A 25,099-nucleotide genomic window follows, 5' to 3' on the forward strand; every position below is an offset into this window, starting at 1 on the left:
CTTTATTTTCTTCATAATCTTCAGAAAAATATTACTCAAAAAATGAAGTAAATGATTTTGAGCCCATGCACAGGGGATACATCTAATTTACACAGTGATGTGAACAGTGTGGAAAGAATTTAGACCTACAATTTTAAACCAATTTTAAAGAATTCCGGTAGCAGAAAATCTTGCAGTGCTATATTTAGTTTGAGGTGACTGCCCCTCAAATCTATCTTTCACACTTTTAGTTGAGTAACATATCTAAACTGTGGATCTGACTCTGTCAATCTCCTATAAAACCCTTCACTAGCTCTCTAGGACTTGGCCTCCGCTTCCATCTACAGCCTTCTCTCTTACCACTCATGTTCTAAATTAATGGGTCCCTCATTCAGTTTCACCTTCTTAGCTTTGTGTAGGTACCACTCCAGTGAGGGATCAGGATAGAGAGGAAAGGGATACTTCTAACTCAACCCCTCTCACCACAGTAAGCCTCTCCTGACAGCACAAACCCTTCCTTTCCTATCATTTCAGTGTTCTTCCAGAACTTGGCTCTGTGCAGAATGTTCAGGTAACAGATGTCACCTAACACACCTATCTCTGTCTGCTTTGTCTGTAAGTGAAGGGGACTAACAAGTGATTTGTAAAATTGGCTCAAAATTTGGAAATAGGTCACTTTCTCCCTTGATTTGTGTTACAGATCACCACACAACATGAAATTTGGTGTGCTGTTTTCCTCTTTGATTCATGTCCTCTGAATGAATGTCTCTGGTCAGAGATCTGCCAATACTACCACCCATCTCAGCATTCATTTCAGATAAAGTAATAATACTGGCTTGTATGGGGCAGTGTGTTTTAGAGGCAGACAGAGCTGGGTTCAAATTCTGACTCCTGTATTAAAGATTTAACCTTTCATTTTCCTCATGTGTGAAATGAAGGGAATCATTCCTACTTCTCAGGGTTGCAGAGCTGCAATTCAGACTTAAATGACATAAGTAAAACATTTAGCATACTGCCTTGCTCAGGGTAAATGTTCAAGATGTAGCTATTTTAAGAACAGTATGCTCAAAGACGCTAATGTGACAATAACATGTCAAATGAAGACAAGTCACTCAAATAATCTGCATCCTGCAAACCCTCAAGGAAAATATATTCTCAAAGAGAAACCTATGTTTCTTTAGTGAAAAAAATAAAAAAGACTATGTTTTCCAAAGAACTTAGAAAACATATATTTACTATTCTTTACTATTAACTGAGATTATTGTATATGGTTCACCTTCCTGCTTTGTTTTGGGAGTGAGCTGGGGTAAGGTAAGACTCAGAAAATAGTTTAAAGTTTTAGAGACAAAGGAATTTATCTTTTAAATTCTTGCCTCCTTTTGGCAAGTAGCTGAGGAGAAAGGGTGCCACAGCAGATTATTTGTGTTTAGAGCACTCACAACCACATTCTAATAGATGACAACCACATAGCTCACCAGCTCTAGCAATGCAGAATCAATCACATTTTGCATCCTATGGTCATAAGGATATTTACAATCCGCTTGAATAGTACTGGAAGAATCAGCATTTACTCTTTGATCTAAACAACAACAACAACAACAACAACAACAACAACAACAACTCTCTGATCGATTCTTTATGGAAGGAAGATCTACGATTTCTTAAAAACCTCTAGAAACCTATGGAAAGTGCTAAGAGACTATGAGCCAAATAATAAAACTTACTATGTAATAAAAGTGGAAAGGAGAGAATTAGTGAAGGTAGCAAATAATTCAAGAGCCTAACACCACAGAAGAACTATTTTGAAGCATGAAGAAAATACATACCATGGGATGGGGTGGGTTGAGTGGGATGCTATTCATTTACTGTCATCTCATTTGGGAAGATTCCATCAATAAGATGAGGTTATCACTTAAATAGATCTTTGGGTTGGACTGGGAGGAGGCTTAATTGAAGATATAAGACTAAATTAGAAATTCAGGGCTAGGTATAACGCCCATTATATATTAATTTATCTTTACTCCCATCTCCTAGGATAACATCCTATTCGTCCCTTCTTAGAAAGACAAGCAATGTGGCAGAGGATCCTGGACCTAGATGATTTTCTAAATTTAGGGGAAGCTCTGGTGAGACACTAAAGCTCATGAAGTGAGGCTTAGGAGTTGTTCCAAAATGTTAGGTAATATAGTAATAAAGAAGGTTTGATACAATTTCTGTATTTCTAAAAATTGTTAAAGTAGATAGTACTGCAAACTCAACCATCTACAGCTCAACAATGGAGCTGGTGAGGTTTATATACTAGGGGTCTCCTTCTAATCCAGGGCTATGTAAATAGTAAGTCCATTCAGTGGTATGTATATGTTTATCCATGTGTGTTTACATATACATATGTGTATATATTCAGTGTGTGTGTGTGTGTTAGCCTAAGAGCAAAGAATTCAGATACTCATTTTATTTTTTTTTATTTTATTAAAAAAAAATTTTTAACGTTTATTTTTGAGACAGAGAGAGACAGAACATGAACAGGGGAGGGTCAGAGATAGAGGGAGACACAGAATCGGAAACAGGCTCCAGGCTCTGAGCTGTCAGCACAGAGCCTGACACGGGGCTTGAACCCCCGGACCACAAGATCATGACCTGAGCCGAAGTCGGATGTTAAACCGACTGAGCCACCCAGGCGCCCCTCAGATACTCATTTTAGAAGAAAAAAAAAAAGTGCTCCTTTCACCGGGGCTTATTCTAAGATCCATGCCTACTGTATTATTTTGTTCAATTAGGAAATATGCCATGTGGCCTCCAAGTTGAAATTCCTATTTGTGATTACCTCACCTTGAGGAGATAGAGATGAAAAGAAAAACAAGTGCCTTCCTATACACAGGAATTTTCTTTTTTTATGATGATATGATGATAGACCTTCACTAGGAGAAAGATCAATGTCCTCGATGGTAGGTTCTGGTTTAAAGTTCATAACACATGAGGGATAACATTGCACAGATTAGCATGTTGTGCACAGAAAAAACTTTATTTTACCAACAAGTCTTTGTAATGAAAATAAACAAGTAAACTGATGACAATAATTAATATCTGCACTTTTCTGGCAGGGATTTGTAGAAATAAACCAAAGAGAAAAGTTCCTGTCTGGTATAAAGAGCTTAGAGGAAAAGGACCAGATAGCAGTAGACCTTGCAGTGGATTCCACCCCACTGCTCTCTATCTGGAACTTCAGGAGGAGGTCAGCCCAGCTGAACAACAGTTCAGGGAGAACCACTGACACCACACACACACTGACAACAACCGACAACCACACACATCCCCAAAGAAGAAATGCAGGGACCATATAAGTATCCTACCCTGAGAACAAGGCTGAAAGAATTAAGAACAGAGAGTTAGGTTCAGTTGCTTCTTTGTTCCCCTCAAAATCCAGATTTCTAGTAGGCTCTTTTCCTATTGTAAAGGTGTGATGTACTCAATTTGGTCAATGTGAGTAGGCAATAGGAAAAATGTGCACTAAATTACATTAGAAGCATTTCCCATTAGGCGAACACATAATGTTTCTTGAAAGTGACTCTTCTCCCAGGTTATGATCCCCAGTGAAGATTTGAAGGTTCTTTTGTGAAAAGTAACCTGGCAGAAAGAACACGTCCAGGACAGACGAGGGCATTTAATTCCATGGGGAGAGTGAGAAGAGATTCCATCTGCTAACTTCCAGGGATTCTGGATCTGTCTGTTCCATAGTATGGACCTATCTCTGGCCCAATCTTTTTTTTTTTTTTTTTTGCATTTCCCTCAATCAGTTGAGTGTATCTCTATGTTGTATCTCCACATATTAAAACCATTTGGTGAGTTTTATAAAAATTGTTACTGTTGGAAACTCACACTCAGTGACTCTAGCTCAAATAGTTGGTGTGGGGCTCAGGCTTCACTATTTAAAGCTCCCTAGGTAACTGTAGCTGTACTTCCTTAACTCTTAGCACAATGTCAAACTCATGGTAAGTTCTCATCGAATACCAGCTAAAATTGGTTATCAGCGTGCTGTGAATCAAACTGGAGCCATTGCTTTTAAGTCTATGCCATTTAAAATAGATGCTATTTGTGTCTCTGAGCATTTTAACAGGGCTTCGTGCCATTCACAACTGCTCATATTGAGTATTTTGCAGTTTTTCACAGCTCAGTTTTAGAGACATCTACTAGTCCTGTTACATTCAGTAAACTTGCCCCAACAAGCTAGGAGAAAATGCCAAAAATTAGCACTCCTACTGTTCAGGAGAGTGTGTTTTGTCTTCCTATAACTGCTTCAATTCCAGAGCTTAGCAGGAAGACATTTAAATTTTTATTGTATTCCTATCTATCAAAAAAAATAAGAATTTACAAGTTTGACACTAAACAATCACAGATGGAAGATTTGAAGTAAGATCACACATTTTACACTGAAGTATAATGTAGCTATCAGTAAATGCAGACTGACAGGACAAAATCCACCCAACTTTCCCCGTGACTTTAGGGAGAATGTAGCATCTTCATTGAAGAATGTCCCGCAAAATTTCAAATGTCAAAATACAATATAATATGTTGAGAAAATTCTTCAAATTTAGTAATAGAAATTTCATGACACTGCTGAGAGAGAAAATTGCCAGTTTGTAATTATGCCTCTTTCTCCACAGGTATCACTCATTACAGAAACCAGAATAACATCATGGTAATGAGATTCCTAAACAAGAAAGTAGTAAAAACACATGCACACATATCAGATGACCCACATTATGGACAAAATATAGTTTGCTCTCTATTGTCATGATTTTAGTTTGTTCATAAATAGAGCAAACCATGTGAGAGAAAAGCAGAAAAAGGCTCTGATTTAAATTTTACCTATTGATATAACTATATTGGAGAAAGCTTCTTGATACTAAGCAGGAAAATTCCAGGAGCACCCTCAATCGTATTTGCTTTGCTTGCTTATAGGAAGTCCAAGTCCAGCCTTCTGGTCGTTAACTGACAGTTGGACTCACTACCCACCATCATCTGTCCCAACCATTCTTCTCTGCCCCCAACATCCTTCTTTTGTGCCTTCAATGATTTCTGTTTTATAAACAGAGAACTTTCCCGCATCTTGTACATCATCTTAGAATTCTCTTTACTTCCTAGCCTTAAGAATCACCTGAGACTCTTTTAAAAATTCCAAAGCTCAAGCTATGCCCAAGACCAATTCAATCTCAATTTCTAGTATTTTTTTTTAAACTCCACACGTTATTCCAATGTGCAATTTTAAGAACCAGTGATTTATTGGTTCTCTATTATATGAATTATTTTCTAATACTTTCAAAACTTGTCCCTCTTTTTGACAGATACCTGACAAAATCCTTCATGATTAACCATGCCTTCTAGAAAAAAAGTCACACAATCAAAAGGCTGACTCAATTTATCGTCTTGACTACAAATCTGAAAAACATCATTCAATATTACCTGTATATCCTACTATGGTTCCTTCGTATTTGCACACCTGGAGTGATGTATTTCATGCTTCTACTTTTTTCTCACATGTCACTTACTCCTTCCACACTCAGATGATGACCTCACTTGAGAGTATAAAGCTAGCAAGCCTGAACTCTTTGACTTCACACAACTCCACTTACAAACAACTTACACTTCTATCCAGAAACTGACATGGAAATAATGAATTTAACTTGAATGAATGAATGAGCAAACACACCAACAAGTTCGAGTCTCACCGGTTCCAGATTATTTCTGACATTTCAGTTTATGCATTAACATCTGATGTCATGGGGAATATTGTGTTTTATGATTACAACATCGGTTTTCAGTTTTCTAGACTATTGTGCTGTATTATATTAGTGAAACATTACTAGTTTTGTTGATTTAACTCTGCTAGTTCAGTATTTTTTAAATGAGAAATTTGAATCATTTATGTTTTGAGATATACCCAGAGAGTTATATGCAGCATTAATATTTCAAATTGAATGAAGGTGTACTCATTTAGAAAATGTTCTTCTATAACACTATCCCCAAGAGGAAGAAAATGACAACCGAGAAAGCAAAGCTTCTGTTGCAAGAATAATTCTTACTTTAGTTCAAAGGCTTTCTGAACAAGTGGAATACGAACATGCCAGTACTGAAAGTGATGCATTCACTCTGCATTTGAATCTCTATCTATAGATGATAAAACTAAAGTAGATGAAGTCAAATCAGAGGGGAAAACAAAACTTCCTTTGAAACAAAACTGGCAGCAAGCTCCCAATAAAAAGATTTGCAGTCCCTATCCTCCCCCCCGCCAAAAAAGGTATTTGAAAAGATTTTCTTAAAGCTATTCCATAAGACACCTGATTACCTGAAAATGAAGAAAATATTTGGAGTTAGTTGTTTCAGGTAACTTTCTCTTTACCACTGCCTAGTCTAGGACAGGGTTACAGAGAGCTTTCTGAAAAGCCACATTTTTCACCAAAACCAGCTTGAAATTCAGTGATGGCAACATTTTAATGCAGTTTATTTTTGAAATTTACATTTAAAAAACTATTAAATGATATTATTTCATTTTCAAATTTAGGGTTAAATTTTCTTCATTTACTTTGTATAGCTGATTCTTAAAATTACATTCTGCCAATATTTTAAATCTAATTAGATTTTAATTTATGTTCTACTTGATATGGTTAAATGTTTATATACATTTATATTTAAATTTTTTTTTTCAACGTTTATTTATTTTTGGGACAGAGAGAGACAGAGCATGAACGGGGGAGGGGCAGAGAGAGAGGGAGACACAGAATCGGAAACAGGCTCCAGGCTCTGAGCCATCAGCCCAGAGCCTGACGCGGGGCTCGAACTCAGGATCGCGAGATCGTGACCTGAGCTGAAGTCGGACGCTCAACCGACTGCACCACCCAGGCGCCCCAGTATACATTTATATTTAAAATTAATTACTTTCTTTTCTTTTTCTAAACAGGCTTTAATAAAAAATACTATCAATGATATTATTTTGGCATTATATGAAGTTAATACGGTGGTAGTTCCCCTTATCTTCAGGGGATATTTTCCAAGAGTCTTAGTGGATGCATGAAATCACAGATGGTACCAAACCCTACATCTACTATGTTTTTTTCCTATATATACATACATACAAACATACCTATAATAACATTTATTTCATAAGTTAGGCACAATAAGAGATTAACAATAACAAATAATAAAAGAGAACAATTATAGCAATATATTGCAATAAAAGTTATGTAAATGTAGCTCTTTCTTCATATATCTTATTGTACTAACGCTTTTTCCTCTTGTTATGATGTGATATGATAAAATGCCTACATGATGAGATGAAATGAGGTGAATGAAAGTAGGCAATATGACACAGCCTTAGGCTACTATTGACTCTGACAATAGGTTCAGAAAGAGAATCATCTGCTTCCAGATGGAACTGGGTGGTAAACTGAAACTATGGAAAGCAGAATTGCAGATAAGGGGGGGGCCACTGTACCTACATTGAGGTTTTTCCCTAGTGTTGTGATCACTGAACATAGTAGCACATGTACTTGCCTGCCCACACCTCTTTATAGCAATTCCTGATAAGTCACATGGTGAGGTCATGTGACTACTCCCTCTCCTTCAGAAGACTGGATTAGGAAACAGTAGTACTCCCAAAAGAACCAAATAGTCACCAGAAAACTGGGCAAAACATATCCTTATCCTCACTTCTCCTTTGAATGGCTTTAGCAGTTCATCTACATGCAATTAACATATACTTACTGAGGTTATCTTATATGTATAGCAGATTTTTTTATATTTATTTTTAAACTATCTATTAAGCATTCTTAAATAACCAATGATTATAATGGTAGCAAAGGTTTATCCATATAGATTACCAATAATCTTATATCTTATTTTTCTAATCTGTATTCTTTCAGTTATATTATAAACAGAGGGGGGAAAAAAAAAAAAGTAAACCATAAAGCCATTCAATCATGAATACTGGGTCTTCCTTGCTGAAGAATTCATGATAATTTAAAGTGATAACAACCATATTTTTTCATTAAAATTTTTAATCAATGAATGATCACTCATTTCATTTCCTTAGACCCCGGTTTTTTCATTTATTTGAGGTTTACTATTCCAAACTGACCTAGTCCTACTTAGACTTACTGATTTCATTATAGAGCTTTCTTGTGCCTTTCTATTCTAATCTAACTGAAGTAGCTCATAAATTCTACCGACAATCTTTTAACCCAGTTTCCTACATATTTATATGACATTTTCTACTTATCTCTATCACTGTATCTAATACATGTGGTAGTATAAAGACACTTGTCTGTTTACTTGTCTGTATTCCCTTTTGAGTTTTGAGACCTTGAGGGCAAGAGCTATTTTTCAACTCAGAATATCTTCCACTTAGCAACACTTGGTACATAGTAGATACATATAAATTTGAAGAATGAAGGAATTTTACAAATTGTGTTAAAACACATTCTAGAATGTGTTATGAATATGTTAAATTTATAGTTTAAATTGATACATATCTCAAATTTACTAACTTTTAAAACTGAATTTGCTTTAAGTTAATCTGCCTTCTTTCTCTCTCTTTCTCTCTGCTTCTGTGTACATAGAAATTCTCTGTACAGGCATGTCAGAAAAACATATTAAGTTTTATCTAATGCACAAACTAACATGCAAACGCCATATAAGAGATAATAATAAATGCTAACCAATCAATATATATCCTAGAAATCATCCTAGAAATTAAAACTAGCTGAGGTTACCCTCAGACCTCCTCGTACATGAAAGATAAGTAAGGTGTTTGGGTAGCAATATTCAATGAATGTCACTATGAATTGAAAACAAAAATATATATATTATTTAGTCTTAGTGAGACTAACTACAGAAATGGCTTAATTTACCACATATATCAACTTGGAAAATGTCATTTGATTTTTAACAAAGAATTCTTACATTTACTGATGTTTTAAAGAGGAAATGAATTAAACATTTTAATAAACTTTTATATTAAACAACGTACCATCAGGCAAAATTATAAAACAATAGTCTTAGATGAAATTGGAACATCAGTATCTGGGACCTGTTTATTTAATGGGATAACTAATAATATTAAACATAGCTAATTAAAAATAGTGAACTAAAAATAGTTAATTTGATTTTATTTATTTTATTTATTTTAATTTTTTTTCAACGTTTATTTATTTTTGAGACAGAGAGAGACAGAGCATGAACAGGGGAGGGGCAGAGAAAGAGGGAGACACAGAATCTGAAACAGGCTGCAGGCTCTGAGCAGTCAGCCCAGAGCCCCACGCGGGGCTCGAACTCACAGGCGGTGAGATCATGACCTGAGCCGAAGTCAGACACTTAACCGACCAAGCCACCCAGGCACCCCGAAAATAGTTAATTTTAATTGAAACTTAATTTAAATAAAAGTTAACTATGAGCTATGTGCCCCTGGCAACATTCTGAATCTTGTATCTATATTAAATCACTTTACCTTCAAAACAATCCTCTGTGGCAGGCGCTGCTCCATTTTACCACTGAACAAAGGCCCAGAATGGTAATGCGTCCTACACAAGTCACACAGCTAGAAATCTTGGATCCCACTCAGATAGTTTTCTTAACCACTATGATCTACCTCTTCCTAAAAGATATTCATTAATTATACTTTGGTGGCTAATCTACATATTGACATAGATTCTTTTTTTTTTTTTTCTTAAATATTCTCAAACTGGAAATCAGAAGAAAGAGACAACTGACAAGCTGCTGTCATTTTCTGGCTGTACAACATTAGTTGTGTCTCTTTACCTTCGTTAATTACAGTTGCAGCAAAATGGGACTTGTGACATTGATCTAGCACACCTTAATACTTGTCTAACTTTCTCTCCAGGTTTCTTTCGAACTAAGAAAGCACTAAGATGATGCATATGAAAATGCTTTAGAAAGTATAGAATGTTATGCCAATATAAATTTACTTTTATTCATATTTATTATTTTATCTCTTGTATGATCAGTGATATAAAAATATAAAACATATGAAAATAATTTAACCATCCCTGCTCCCCTCTCCTGTATTTGATTCTTTCATATGACTGCATTGGAGAAGAATAAGAAATATAAATGTATTTATTCATAACTAATTAAAAAATAATCTAGCAAATAAAAAATTCACAGCAAATATTGTTCTGCTTTAAACAGAGTGAAAGAATTTGTTGAAATTCAAAATTGTTCTGCTTTAAACAGAGTGAAAGAATTTGTTGAAATTCAAAATTGAAGTATATAAGGCAAAAAAACAAGCAAAACAAAACAAGTCAGCCAAATTGGTATCATTCTGAAAAAAGTCAGTATTGACCTTAATGATTTGTGATAAATAGAATACATATCTAAGTGCCTAATGAATTTATGTACAATGTTTTAATAAAAAAAACTATAAAAATGTGTTGTTTTCTTTTCTTAGTTCATTCTTCTTCTACTAAAGGAAAATAAAAAAAAAAAAATTCCAGAAAGCTAACAAGTTTAAAAATGCCTAAAATATGAATAAACAACCAGATTGCTCCTCAGTCTTAAAAAAATTTCTTAAATTGATCTTTTTAAATATTAATTTCTTATATGCCACTTGAAAAAAAATTACTCTACTTACAACTACAACTGGTGATTGCAGCTAATGAACTACTGCTAAAAATATTACAAGGTAATATTTTATTTATATATACATCTACCTATTTATTACATACATATACATCTACCTGATATCCTTTTTTAGAAAAATGTGGAAGCCTTGTGATGTGCTGCTAGATATTATGCCAGACTAGTTCCTGGAGATATAATAGTGAATAAGATACAGATGACCCCTATTTTCACTGAGTTTTAAATTTACCAAGGGAGTCATATATTTAATAGTTTTTCAAATGTAATTTTGTTAAGTGCCATGAAAGGTAAGGATAGGGTAATATAAAAATGTGTAACAGGGGAAACTGGTGTAGCATGAGGCTTTAGGGAATGCTTCCCCAAGGCAATGAGATTTGCAGAGGAAGGATTTGGTCAGGTATGGGAGGGGGTGTTTGAGTGGAATGATTTCAAGAAAGGAGAACTGCAAAATGTATAGAGCTCAGAGTGGAAGGAGGTTGGTACATTCAGTGAACTGAAAGAAGGCTTGCTTGGCTGGAGCACAGCAATCAACAGGGAGACCCACAGGAGACCATTCATGCGAGACTTACAGGTCAGCTGGAGGGCACTAGTCATTGAAGCCATTAAGCAGGACAGTGACATGATCAGGAAATGGAAAAAGAAAATATTTGAAGTCATGATAGCTCATAGGGAAAGATTTCATAAAACAACATCAATAATCAGAAATTATAGAGCTACTCGGAGATTATTGATTTTAAAGTTTGCACAGAAATGCTAGATTTAGATAAGATAATAAGACAGGTGGAATAAAAAAAAATAGGTGTTATACTGGTGTTAAACATCAGAAGCCATTTGTTTTAAGGACACAAGAATAAAACGTCAAAGATCTTAGTTCTACATCAAAGAATAATTTCCAGGGGCGCCTGGGTGGCGCAGTCGGTTAAGCGTCCGACTTCAGCCAGGTCACGATCTCCGGGTCCGGGAGTTCGAGCCCCGCGTCGGGCTCTGGGCTGATGGCTCAGAGCCTGGAACCTGTTTCCGATTCTGTGTCTCCCTCTCTCTCTGCCCCTCCCCCGTTCATGCTCTGTCTCTCTCTGTCCCAAAAATAAATAAACGTTGAAAAAAAAAATTTTAAAAAAAAGAATAATTTCCAGATTAGATTTGATACCACAAATATGCTCACTTTATAGGCCTTATAGAAAGAGGTGTTAGAAACAATTATGTTTCTTTATTGTTACTATGGGAAGAGTTTCCAAAACAGAACAGATGCTCAGCCTGTCTTAGGAGGAATATATATTTCACAAAGCTTATGAGTTACTGAGATTTGTTAATGTCCTGGCTGTCCAAGACCCATTTTTACCATTATGGAATATACACCAAGACTCAGAGGAAATCATTCTTATTACGAATTTGCATCAGACCTTTCTTATTTAAAAGTTATCAACATTTATTTAACTAGGACCATTAAGCTCCATCATCTGTGGATAGACCATTTTACTCTGAAATTTGCCTGAAGGTTCTGTTATGCGCTTCAGGCTAGAACTGTCTTTGGCAAAGAAGGATAGTCTCAGGTAAAGGACTTTATTAAGTACTTCAAACTACTGACACTCTCTACTCAAAGGTACAGCCTCTGAGTTGACAATGCTTACACAATTTCCAGACTAAAGCAGTAAACTGAGTCAGGTTACTAGAGTTCTTGAATGCAGTGGGTTTCTAGAATTAATGACATAGGACCGAATTAATGACATAGGACTGGCTGCATAAACTCAGAGATGATCTTTTATTTCGGTTCTCTGTTTGGAAAACTGTTTCATTTCCACACATACAAGGAAGCCCTCTCAGTTTCTATTTAAGCTTAGACTGTAACAACTTAATTAACTGCTTTTATAAATGAAATGAAACATTAAAAAAATCTCACACTAAAACCTCAGCTCTCCTTACATGGTGACACAGTTATTTACATACGTTCATGGATTCTATCTTTTTCTCAGGATATAATTGAATGAATTGATTGTGCAACTAAGGCCTTACTAAGATGGCTATATTTGTGGACAATGTTCACAGAGTCAAGGAGGACCAGTTGCTTTTAAGCAACTGAGGATGATTTTACTTATGGATATCATGCCTGCAAAGTCCGCTCAGGAAACCTGGCCTGTGGCATGGCTGACACAGTGCAGTCCCTCAGGTCAGGAAGGTCACTTCCAGACAGCTTAGGAATATTAACAAATTTCTGTGATCCTAAGAGGAGAGGAATACACCCAAGGGTACAGTCCATACGGGTGAAATCTGGTGCATAAAGGGTTGGGCTTGCTAACCTCAAGTTAGCAAACAATAGAGACTATTTACTTATTTAAAAATAGAGACTTTTAAAAGTCCAACCAGAGGTTCCTTATAAAAATTTCCAGATAGAAATGAATTAACTTGAAGCTTTAAGGCTTTTACTTTAGAAAAATAAGTCAGCCTCCCACATACACTTCCCGTCTAAAAATGATGAAATCTCCTAAAACTCAAATTCTCAAATAATCGTTGTTGACCAAACAGAACAGAAAATATTAGTTGATTTCTATATTGTAGCATTCAACATCCTTCAGACAACAATGACCTTGGGATATTCTTATTTTTAAAATACTCTTCTATTTTTATTATTAAAATATTAAATATTTTAATAAAATAGTCTTCCTATTTTTAAAATAAATACACATTTCATTTTTGTACATCACATATTCTTAGTCTTGGTTTTCACATTTACCATAGAAGCATGCTGGTGTACAATTACCTCAAAGACCAATAATCTTAGCTGAATATGTTATGATATGACAATGATATCTTTCTTATGTTCAATATGTGTGAACGCTAAAGTAATAAAATAAACTCAAATGATGAAATTCAGAATAATAATGCTAAGCTTTAAAAATAGTTCACGCCACTTGTTGACAAACCATTACATAAAGTGCCAGCTATCGCTGTACTTTGGTATTGTATATTAGTATAACAATGATCATACAGTAATTTAATTTCTGCAGTTTATATGTGACAGTGTATTAAAAAAATAAAGTTGTAATTTTTTATTTTAAATCCGAACAGCCAATTCAAAACATTCTATGTGATTTATGTTATATGTAATATGAGTTAACATTCTGAACACAGATGGGGTATGTGTTCAACTCCTACTTACCCATGAAATTGAGATAGCCTTCTCCACCGAGAGCATGAGTAATGAGTCGAATCATTTTATGAAGCTGTATTCCACGATCAATAACTGGAGTAAACGGGGTCAGAACACTCATGTTGGTATACATTTCAGCATCCATCAACCAAAATGCCAGTGTCTTATCCCCAACTAGTGCCTATAGAAATAAAAGTCACTGAGATAAATGCAAAGAATAGGTACTAAGCAGTTTTAATTTGCACTAGAGTAGCACGTGATTACATAGGATGGGAAACCATCTAGGAGAGGGTGTTAGATTTAGTATTAATTTCATATATTTTCCAATAGTTGCTTTCTACACTGAAGGTGAACTGGTATAATCATGTGGGCTGGTCAGAGATCAACGCATCTATTTCCAGGACTGGTTTTTATTTTTAAAGAGCTTAGTGAAAACTCAGGATAAGCCGCTTAAATATTTGTTATATCTGAACTGATGCTTCGAGTTTTCTGAAATTGGAATAAACATTTATTATAATTGTTGAGAATACTAAATAAACTTTAAAATAGTTTGCATTACCATTTTATTTGTTTTGAAAGAATGGAAGATTTTCTTAAAAATCATTTCTATATATTTATATTTATGTATATGTACTTATATACATAAAATATGTACATAAATATACTAAAATGGACCCTATTCTCCTTCAGCAGAGGGTTGACAGCTTTTTCCTAAAATGTAAAATTTGTTTTCTCATGGAATCTGCCATCTAATCTAAAATTAGTTTGTTTTATTTTATTAAAAAAAATTTTTTTAACATTTTATTTATTTTTGAGACAGAGAGAGACAGAGCATGAACAGGGGAGGGTCAGAGAGAGAGGGAGACACAGAATCTGAAACAGGCTCCAGGCTCTGAGCGGTCAGCACAGAGACCGACGTGGCTCGAACCCACGGACCACGAGATCATGCCCTGAGCTGAAGTCGGATGCTTAACCGACTGAGCCACCCGGACGCCCCAAAATTAGTTTGTTTTATATGAAAATATAACAGTTGGCAAATGGGGCAGGTAACTCAGAAACATACTGAGTAGAAGAGAGGCCTCTTAATAATCCAAAATTTTATGGCTAAAAATGGCTAACTAACACAAAATGTTTTTTACTGACAAAAATAATCTATAGTGAAACATACAATAGAGCATAAACTGTAATCTCCTTATCCTATTATAATAATTTTCATTTTTAGAAAAATATTTTTACTTATAAACCTATTTTAATCTCAAATCTATTTTGATTAAAATGATTTTTCTTTAAAATACTGTTTCAAGACTATCTACTCATTCTGTCAGTCTTGTCCTTATTTTGAGGGCCAAGAAAGAATTAGCTCTGAATATGGCTGCTGGCACAAGAATTCTGAAAGTTTGATTAGATGGTAATTGTCGTCTATCTTACTCCAGTTCAAATTATTTCACTTTATCAAAGAAGACTCTTTGTTCTCTGACTCAAAGGTAAATATTTTAAATCTAAACATATGAAGTGGAATGTGTACAGTTACAGACTGAATTGTGTCCTCAAATTCATGTTGAAGTCTTAACCTCCAATGTGACTATATTTGGAGAGAGGGTCTATAAAGAGGTAGGTAAGCAAGATTAAATGAGGTCATAACAGTGAGGCTCTAACCCAATGAGTGGTGTCCTCATATGAAGAGAAAGGGTTACCAGGGATAAGTGTACAGAAGAAAGACCACGTGGGAACAGAAAGATGGCCATCTGCAAGCCTCCGGGAGAGGCCTCGGGAAAAACTAAACCTGTGGACACCTTGATTTTGGACTTCCAGAGCTGGGAGAAACACATGTCTGTTGTTTATACTGTCCTGTGGGATTCGGTTATTGCAGTCCTAGCAGACTAATACATGTACCAATAAAATGCAGTTTCAATCAGACATACAACTCAGAGCGCTGTACAAACTTAGTTCAAAATTAGGCTCCATCGCTAAAACAGTTTGAAGATAACGCATAGAAGATATACACGTTAGTTAATAGATAATACTGGTTCTTAAACAATTTTGTCCTTTTCACTTGTTTTAAATTGCTTTGTTATATTCTTATGTGTGACTGGGTTTATTTCTTTAAGTTATGATTATATTACAAAATTATTTTGATAAATTCTGATTAGATTTTTACCAGGATGTCGATTTTTCTATAGTATTCATCTTATAAATACACATCTTTATAATTTTATCAGATTTAAGATTCAATGTATTTTTGCTTTTAGAAAGAGATACAAAACTTGCATCTCTTTGTACATTACTGACAATTTGTCATACCGGGCAGAATTACATCAATCTTTAAAGTATGAAATAATTCTTGGTAAATCCATAATTTTCTGTACATTTTGGGAGTAAAACTACGAAAATAGTGTAGGTGTTGCATCCTTAATTTATTTAACCCATTCATTTACTCCTTCGTTCATTTATCTAAAATAAATATATCTAGGGAGCTCAAATATGTTAAAATTGCTAGGAGTTTGCAATATAAAGAATTTATGCATTTATTTTAGTTTTCATTATTAAATATCTGGTGAGAGTTCCTCCACACTTATTATTACCTGTTTTTTTTAAATTTTTTTTAAATTTTAGTTCTCCTTTTTTTGGTAGGTATTGATTTGATCTGCTTTACAGCCAATTTAAGTTGAAAAGAAAGCACTGCTCTGATTTGGAAGATACAAAATTTAATATACGTTTACATCATGAATCAGCAAACTTTTTGTAAAGACTGCATAGTATATATTTTAGGCACTGGGGCCACTTTCTCAGTCTCCACCACTTAAATCTACCATTATGCCTCAAAAGCAGCCACAGACAATACATAAGTGAATCAGTATGGCCATGTATCAATGACTTTTACAAAAACAGGCAGCAAGAAGAACTTGGTACATGGGCTTTAGTAGCTGACCTCTGGTCTACTTAACTGTTTCTTAATAATTAAAGGAGACAGCTGAAAATCTACCTGTTTACCTTAAATGGTCAAATTCTGCTAAAATAACAAGATTATTGTTTGAGCTTCAATTTCCTTGATGCACATACTGCAAATAATCTCAGAAATGTTTACTGTCTCCTTTATAATGCATACATGTTGTTTATGTTTATGAGGATTAATATGGCTTTAAATAGCTACATGGCCTTTGTTCCTACCTTTACTTATGTTTATTGAACGACTACTAGGAGCAGTCACAGTGCTAAGGCTGGATATATAAAGGTAATGGAAACAAATGTTCTGCCTAAAATGTGATGAAAGCATGGAGAATGAGGCCACTATTTTTCCCCATACAACTAGATGAAGACTTCAGGGAGAATATGACATCAGAGTCAGGGCAGGAGGGCTTCATAGGAGCTCCCCAGGTACACTAGGCATTTTCAGGTGTGTGGGGAAAGTACCTGATTGGAACAAGGATGACCTAGTCAGGAATGGGTGGGAATTTTATAGTCCTGAAGAATAAAATGCTTGGAGAGTTGAGCAGAGAATAAAGGTGGAAACTTTGGCTTGGGCCAGAATATGAGTGGCCTTGAATAAGAAGATCTAATCAAAAGATGTGGGTTGACAAAATGAGCTTGGCTCTTTGGAAAATATCTCAGGCTGAGTTAGAAAGGATGGGCTGAAGCCGGAGAAACAGGGGTCAGGGTGATTACTTAGCAAGAGAATTCAGTGATTGCAGGAAAAAATGATGAAAGCTTGTCAAAAGGCATAAAAGAAAACCTCTAGAAGGAAAACTAAAATTGAAATTAAAATTAACCTGGATCAGAACCAATATTCCTCTTGTTACAACAAAGGAAAACATGTAGGAGAACACTTGCAACTGTCATTTACAATTTTTTAATTACAGTTTTGCTGAGTAAAAATAGTACTGCGTTTTGAAGCTAGAATTTATAGATCTGTAAAATATTTTTTAAATGTTTTCTAAGTCTGAGCAGTTTTCACATAAAGATAGCTATAAATTATATTAACTGTATTAAACCTCAGAAATTTGTATTTGGATATTTTTGTATTAGATATGTTAATAAATACAGAGAGAGACACAATTAATTTATACACATATTCATTTACCTGATCATGGCTCTCTGCATAAGCAATGCATTTTTCAAGGTAGCGTCTGTTTGTGAGTGTATATACAATATTGCCCATATTCCAATCTTCATCTTTAAACTCTTTAAGTAGCTAAATACAAGAGAGAAAATAATTTGAATAAACCATTATAGTTCTTACTTTATTTAAATCACTATCTGAGGGCATCCATTGCAAATCCAAATTATTTGACATATAGATACAAGTGCACCCACATAGCAAAAATATCTTAGGTTAAACATTTACTAAAATCGCAGATTTTATACAGACTGTCCAAATGACAGTGATGTGGTGTGTATGTGTGTGTGTGTGTGTGTGTGTGTGTGTTTGCTTTTGTGCAGATGGTTTGATCAGTGCACTTTAGGATTTTTTCAACTTTTTTCCCCCGTAACAACCACTACCTCTTGATTAATGACCACAGTGAAGTGTTATTGTGCAATATATCTGTAACTTTCAAAAGGGAGAGATATACTTGCTACATTTTTAGGTTTGAATAAAGAAAATTTTAGCAGGAATAATGTTTTGTTCCATTCTTTTAAAAAAGTGATAACTAAAGAAAAAAAAAAAAACAACTTGAAAGTTTAAAGGCTAATTATCATGAAATAATTACCATCTTAGCAGACCACACACCTCTCTCTACTTCAGTCTCCAATCTGGTTTCTGCTGCATTTTGATGCAAATGACCTTGCCAAGACTGCAAATGACTAACTCTTAGGTAATATTTTCTCTATCTTAGGCAAATATTTGCTGTACATGTTGAGTGCTGACTCTATACTTTCCCATGAATGGCTTTTCTTCTTAGTCTACTAGAGTGAAATTCTTGATTGTTTTGTTTTCCCACCTCTCTAGGCATCCTGCAGGCTCCCCCTCTGCCTATCCTATAAAGTTGATGATCCTTAAAGTTATTCCTAAAAATAGCCTCTTTCTTCTACCCAATGCACTCTTTCTGCATGGGCTCATTAATCTGTCCAAAGTGTCAACTGTACTGATATGCAGAATTCCAAGACGGTCCCCATAATTCTTGCTCCCCCATATTCACATTTCTGTGCAGTCCTAAAGTGGAGGTGGAACCTTGTAAAATATGATAGATATCCTCTGAGGAAACCATGAGGTAGCAAGTGAGTAATGTTTTAAGTTATCAAGATTGTGAAAATTTGTTACACAGGAACTAAAGCAAAACTGCTGCAGATTTTGGTACAAGAAATGGGATTCAGGCCTGTTCATATCTTCCTTTGTTGACTTTTGTTCTATGGAAGTCGGAAGTGCTTATCCATGTCTCATAATTTCAGTGTGAATTGTTTGGCACCAGACAGCAGATTGTGTTAGGCAGAATAATGGTCACCCATAGGTTGTTCATATCCTAATGCCCAGAACCTGTGAATATGTTCCCTTACATGGAAAAGGACTTTAGAAATGTGATAAATACATTGAGATGGGAAGATTATCCGGAATTACTTGAATGGGTCCAATATAATTGCAGGGACCTTTGTAAAAAGGAGGCAAGAGTGGTCAGAGTAATAGAGAAATATGAAGATGCTACTCTGTTGGCTTTGAAGATGGAGGAAGGGGCTATGAGCCAAGGAGTATAGGTGGCTTTTAGAAAACTAGAAGCCTTTAGAAAAGGCAAGGGAACTAGACCACCAGAAGAAATGTAGCCTTGTCAATATCTTAATTTTAGCCTAGTAAGACCCATTTCAGATCTGTGACCTAAAGCACTTTGAGAACTATATAATGGCTAATTGGTGTTGTTTGAAGACATTGTTGTGGTAATCAGGTATAGCAACAATTTGACACTAATGTATGGACCTACACAAATATGCCCACTTAAATTTGACTAATGTGCAAAGATAATTCAATGGAAGGACAGACTTTTCAAGAAATCATGCTGGAAGAGCTGGAAATCCACAACAACAACAACAACAACAACAAAAGGAAACTTGAAATAAGGAACTAGGTCTTATACATTTGTTGCACAAAAATTAATTCAAAATGGGCCATGGACTTCAAGTGCAAAAGTACAAGTATAAAATGTTTAATAGAAAACATAGGAGAGTCAAAGAATTCTTAGTCTTGATACCAAAAAAAGTCCCTGTAAGAAAAAAATGATAAATTGGCCTTCATCAAATTTATTATAAAGAACTTTTACTCTGTGAAAGTCCACATGAAAAGGATAAAAAGATTAAGCAACAGACTGGGAGAAAACATTTGCCAACTTCATATCCAACAAAAGAGTTTAATCTAGATTATATAAAGAACTCTCAAAACTCCAGAGTAAACAAATGATCTAATTAGAAAATGGTCAAAAGACACAAATAGACATTTTATCAAGGAGGATATATAGAGGGCAACTACACACATGAAAGATGTTCATCATCATAAGCCACTAAGAAAATGCAAATTAAAACCACAGTTAGATATCACTACACATCTATTATAGAATAACTAAAACAGGTGCAAGGATGTACAGAAAGTGGATCTCTCCAACATTCCCAATGGGCATGAAAAATGGTACAGTTATTCTGGACAAGTTTCATAGTATCTTAAAAATTTAAATATCCATCCACTTAAACATCCAACTACTATATGATTTAGTAATTGCACTATTTGTCATTTATCTTAGAGCAATTAAATTTTATGACCATAAAAAATCTGTACACAAGTGTTTATACCATCTTTATTTGTAATAGCCCAATCCAGAAACAATCCAGATGTCTATAATGGGTGAATGATCAAACAAAGTATGGTCTATCCATACAATGGAGTACTATTCAGCAATAAAAAGGAATGCACTACTGATACGTGCAACAACCTATATGAATTTCCAGAGAATTTTGCTGTGTGAAAAATGGCAATCCCAAAAGGTTAAATATTGTATGATTTCATTTATATCAGATTCTTGAAATGAAAAAAAAAATTACAGAAATGGAGATCAGATTAGTGGTTGCCACAGATTAAAAAGTGATTGGGAAAACATGAAGGAACATTATGGTGATGGAGTATTTTATATCTTAACTATACCAATGTCAGTATCTTGGTTGTGGTACTACACTATAATTTTGCAAGGTGTTACCACTTGAAAATACTGGTTTTCTCACTGTATCACAACTGTTCTTACAACTGCGTGAGAATCGACAATTAAAAAACTTTCTATAATAAAAATACAAAGTGCTCAGTAATTTTTGGTGGAATTAATGTATAAATGACTGAATTCAATTAACCACTTATCTCAATTTAACATAAAACGGTAATAAAAGGTAGGTAGGTAATAAAAATGATAAAATAAAATAAAAGGGATTGCAGCAAATTTGGCATATTTTAGATAGGCAAGTATTTGTTCAGTAAATGATTAAATATGATTAAATGTGGTATTCCAAACTACTGATTTTGAACAATACAAGTAGAAATAATTTGCTTTTGAACAACAAAAACATGAATGAAATCTAGCATTCTGATTTAACTCAGACCCTATGGGGAAATAACAATGAATGCCATATATTCTGAGTACAGCTACCATTTAGATTAATACTCCTGTGTACCTTTTGAGGAAATAATAGTCATTTATGAGATTATTTTTTTAAATGCACAAATTACAAAAGTAGGGGATATCACTGAGCTTTTTATAATATTATTTTAACTTTCTCTAGTCTTACTAACTAGGGTTCCCACTTTGGTGATGCAAAAAGATTTTTAAATAATTACATAAAACAGAAGATAACATCTGCCTTTAGACAATTCACAATCTAAGAAGACATGATGGTCCTAAACATAGGACAGTACACTTTTCCACTTGTATGAGGTATTAACTAGTACAGTACCTTGAGCATACAAGGTACTAAATGTTTTGTAAATTAAATTAAATTAAATTACATTAAATTAAATTAAATTAAATATTTTTTAAAAATGTCATCATTGGTAAGAGAGGGAAATACCCACTGTGGGCTATGAGTGATGGGAATAATTCTAGGTTGATGTACCCCCTGAAATATTCTTAAATCTGCACAAAAACTGATGGAGGCTTTTCAGTAGGAGGTGAGAAAAGTAATACTTGGCACTTGTGAGGGGAAAAAAGTCTGCATGGAAGATTGGAAATCTTAAAAGATGGTGGGTAAAGACCTTTAGACCAAGGTGAGGAAATTGAAGACCACACCATTTTTTTTTTTTTAAATGACAGATATAAAGCAACTTTCCCAGGTATTAAAGCTAGAATACATATTTGTTTCTTTGATTTTCAGTCTAATCATCTCTGGAAAACATTTGCTTTTTTGACTTGACAATGTTTAGGAATCATTATAAATGGAGAAGCAAAAATTATGTTGGTAAAGATTTAATGTCACAGTTGTGTATTGCACAAATTGCCTGGAGAGTACAGGGAAGAAAGTTAAGATAGGATTACAATAATTAGTTCCTTCAGAGCAGGCTCCACGGTTTTTCTATCCAAGGTTAAACACATCTACAGTTCACGGTGTACTAAAGGGCTCATCAGAAAACTGATTATTTGATACAAATATGATTATTTGATACAAATACAAAGCTGACTCCTTATGCATATTCAGCCTGTCATCAGGGACATAGCCACTCAGAGTGTTCTATGTCAAATCTGAGTCTATGTAAAAACAATGGTCTTTTAGGCAAATATTAAATAAAACAAAATATAATCGAAGCTACTTAACTATAATAAAATTTAATACAATTTTATTACAAATAATGTGCAAGGTGTCATCTACAATTATGCATTCCTAGTGAGTGCTTGGCCCACGGTAAGGATTTCTAAATGTTAAATAAAGGAATGGATGAATCCAAATCTGCTGAGGTAAAAACATACTATGAAGCAAGTAAGGGGAATTAAGGAGTAACTTTTACATTGATGAATTGCAGGCAGAAATGGATGCTTGATGAAGTTGAATGTGTTTTATACAGAGAGCACTGAAGTTTCACAAAACTGCAGTGATAATGCAAAATTTCATATACAGAGCTCACGTTATAGTAATATTTTCTCCTTGCCTAAATAACACAAGTATGAATACTTTAAACTAGAACTTTTAGAAGTTTGTGAAACATCTTATTAAAAAGCATAAGAATCAACACACTAATGAGAAAATTTTCTAATACTTCAATTATAATGATTATAACATTTATAACTAATGATCACAAGTTAAATAAATCAAAGAGATAAAAAATAAACCAACAAAATACATAGTATTTTTAGGGAAAAAAATGCATAAAATCTTACCTGGATCCATTTATCTGGAATTGCCATAGCTAATCGATAGTCAAAGCCGACTCCTCCCTGGGAAATCGGAGAACAGAGAGCTGGCATTCCTGACACATCCTAAAACAGAGTCATCAATAGTATCAGTTCACATTGTTCAAATTCTTAGGAAATATTCTTTTGACAGTAGAGAATAAATAAAATAAATAGCCCCGTAAATAAAAACAGTAAATGGAGGCATATCTTTTTGGAGTGTTTTGGTAGCATAATTGTAAAAGTAGTTAAAACTATAATGGGAGATTTCATTTCCCACTAAGTTTTTGTGTAATTCTTTTCACTGCAGGACAACTTCAATCTCATGAGGCGTTTTTTTCATTTTTTTCTTTTCCTTCGTATGACAAAGAGAACAGAAAATAGTAAAACGATTATTGCTAAAACATAGTATCTTAGACTTACTTTTGAGCCACTGTATGAACACTTAGCTCTTGCTTTCAAACACAAAAATACATGTGGCATACTTGCTCTCTGCATAAAGTACTGACATGGAGCGTATTTTGTGAGCATCTAGCTTCTGATGAGATAGAAGACTTAGTATATTAAGAATGAAGCAATAAGATGGCTTTCACTATAGTCAGTCACACTTGAAATGGATCTAAAGGGTATCTAGTGGACCTTCTTCATCTAGAAGACACAGAAACTGAAGCTCACTCAGGTGAAGGGATTTCTAAAGATATGTTTCTCAATGATAGGGTCAGATGGCAGGCACTTCAACAAAGTATCTTCCTCCTCTGTCATGCCACCACTAGATTACTGATAATTGGGAAGTTAAAAAAAAAAAAAAAGATGGCATAAGGAACCAGATGTAGTAAAATATATTATAATAGCAACTCTGGTCTCACGTGAGACATGTATTAGCAATTATAACTCTACAATATCTTTGAAATCAATTCTTCTCCTTTGCTCCATTTCTACAACCATCATCCTTCTTATTTAATCTTCATTACTCCTTGCTTAGACCATTATGCTCCCAAAAGGAATTCCCATCTCCAGTTTCCCTTCACACTAACTGCTGCCAAAACAACAGCTTATGAGACAGCCCGCTATCACTGCTCAACAATGGCTTTTGATAGCCAACAATCGAACACTCAAATTTTTAAGCTAAAGATTCAATTCAACAATCATCCTTTAAACACTGACAAAATAATTTCCTATTTGATTATCTGCCTCCTTATGTGTTGTTAGAATGTAGGATCCATGGGGCAAAGGTGTTGTTGTTTTTCACTGATATATGCCAAGAATTCAGAGCAGTAGGAGAGTAACTGGCATGAAGCAGGAACTCAATAAAATTTGATGAGTGAATGAATAAAGGCACTGTCAGGAATTTAAAGGTAAATAAGGCAGAATATTTGACCTTTGGGATTCATAAAGTAAGACCTAAATAAACATATACACACTTATTATCATGAAATGATAATGCCATATAGTTGTTACAATTGTTAACTAAAGTACACAGAAAGCAAAAGGGAGAAGCCTACATCTTTCCAGCATAATTTCTATTATATTTCAAGTACTAAATACATCATCCATTTTGAAATATTCACTCTTCCTTGTGCTTGTCACAAGCTTCTCTATGCATGTCACTGCACAAACTCTTCCTTGTATTATTATCCTTACTTTCTAAAAAGACTATTATACACTCAGAACTCTCTGAAATTTACCTCAAATACTTGTTCATCTACAACACCATCCCCAAATTCTTCCCACAGAAAAGGTGGAAAAAAGAAATATATAATCTCTCTGGACTTATAAAATACTTTATTAATTGCTTTTTAATGGGAGACAGATACACTTAAATATAGTGCATAGTGGAATACATCTGTAAGAAAAAGAAATATTTGTCAATAAAATCTTAGTTCTACTTAATATTTCATAGGAGAAAAAAGTGAAAAGGATGCATGCTTAATAGAAAAAAAACATTTTCAGAGAAGTTGTATCTATTACATATGTCACATTTTCACTG

The 25,099-nt window shown here is 34.4% G+C and overlaps 1 protein-coding gene across 2 annotated transcripts in view; it reads right to left on the reverse strand.

Moving 5' to 3' along the window:
* Window positions 1-25,099, reverse strand: part of GBE1 (1,4-alpha-glucan branching enzyme 1) — a 283,180-nt gene that overhangs the window by 67,626 nt on the left and 190,455 nt on the right. For both annotated transcript variants that reach the window (XM_043593882.1, XM_043593881.1), the window contains exons 10-12: window positions 23,101-23,199; window positions 17,853-17,963; window positions 13,784-13,955 (exon numbers count right to left, since the gene is read on the reverse strand). In XM_043593882.1, coding sequence (XP_043449817.1) covers window positions 13,784-13,955; window positions 17,853-17,963; window positions 23,101-23,199 — 382 coding nt within the window. The remainder of the gene's footprint in view (window positions 1-13,783; window positions 13,956-17,852; window positions 17,964-23,100; window positions 23,200-25,099) is intronic.

The sequence above is a fragment of the Prionailurus bengalensis genome, chromosome C2 (genome assembly GCF_016509475.1).
Source record: "Prionailurus bengalensis isolate Pbe53 chromosome C2, Fcat_Pben_1.1_paternal_pri, whole genome shotgun sequence".
Lineage (NCBI taxonomy): Eukaryota > Metazoa > Chordata > Mammalia > Carnivora > Felidae > Prionailurus > Prionailurus bengalensis.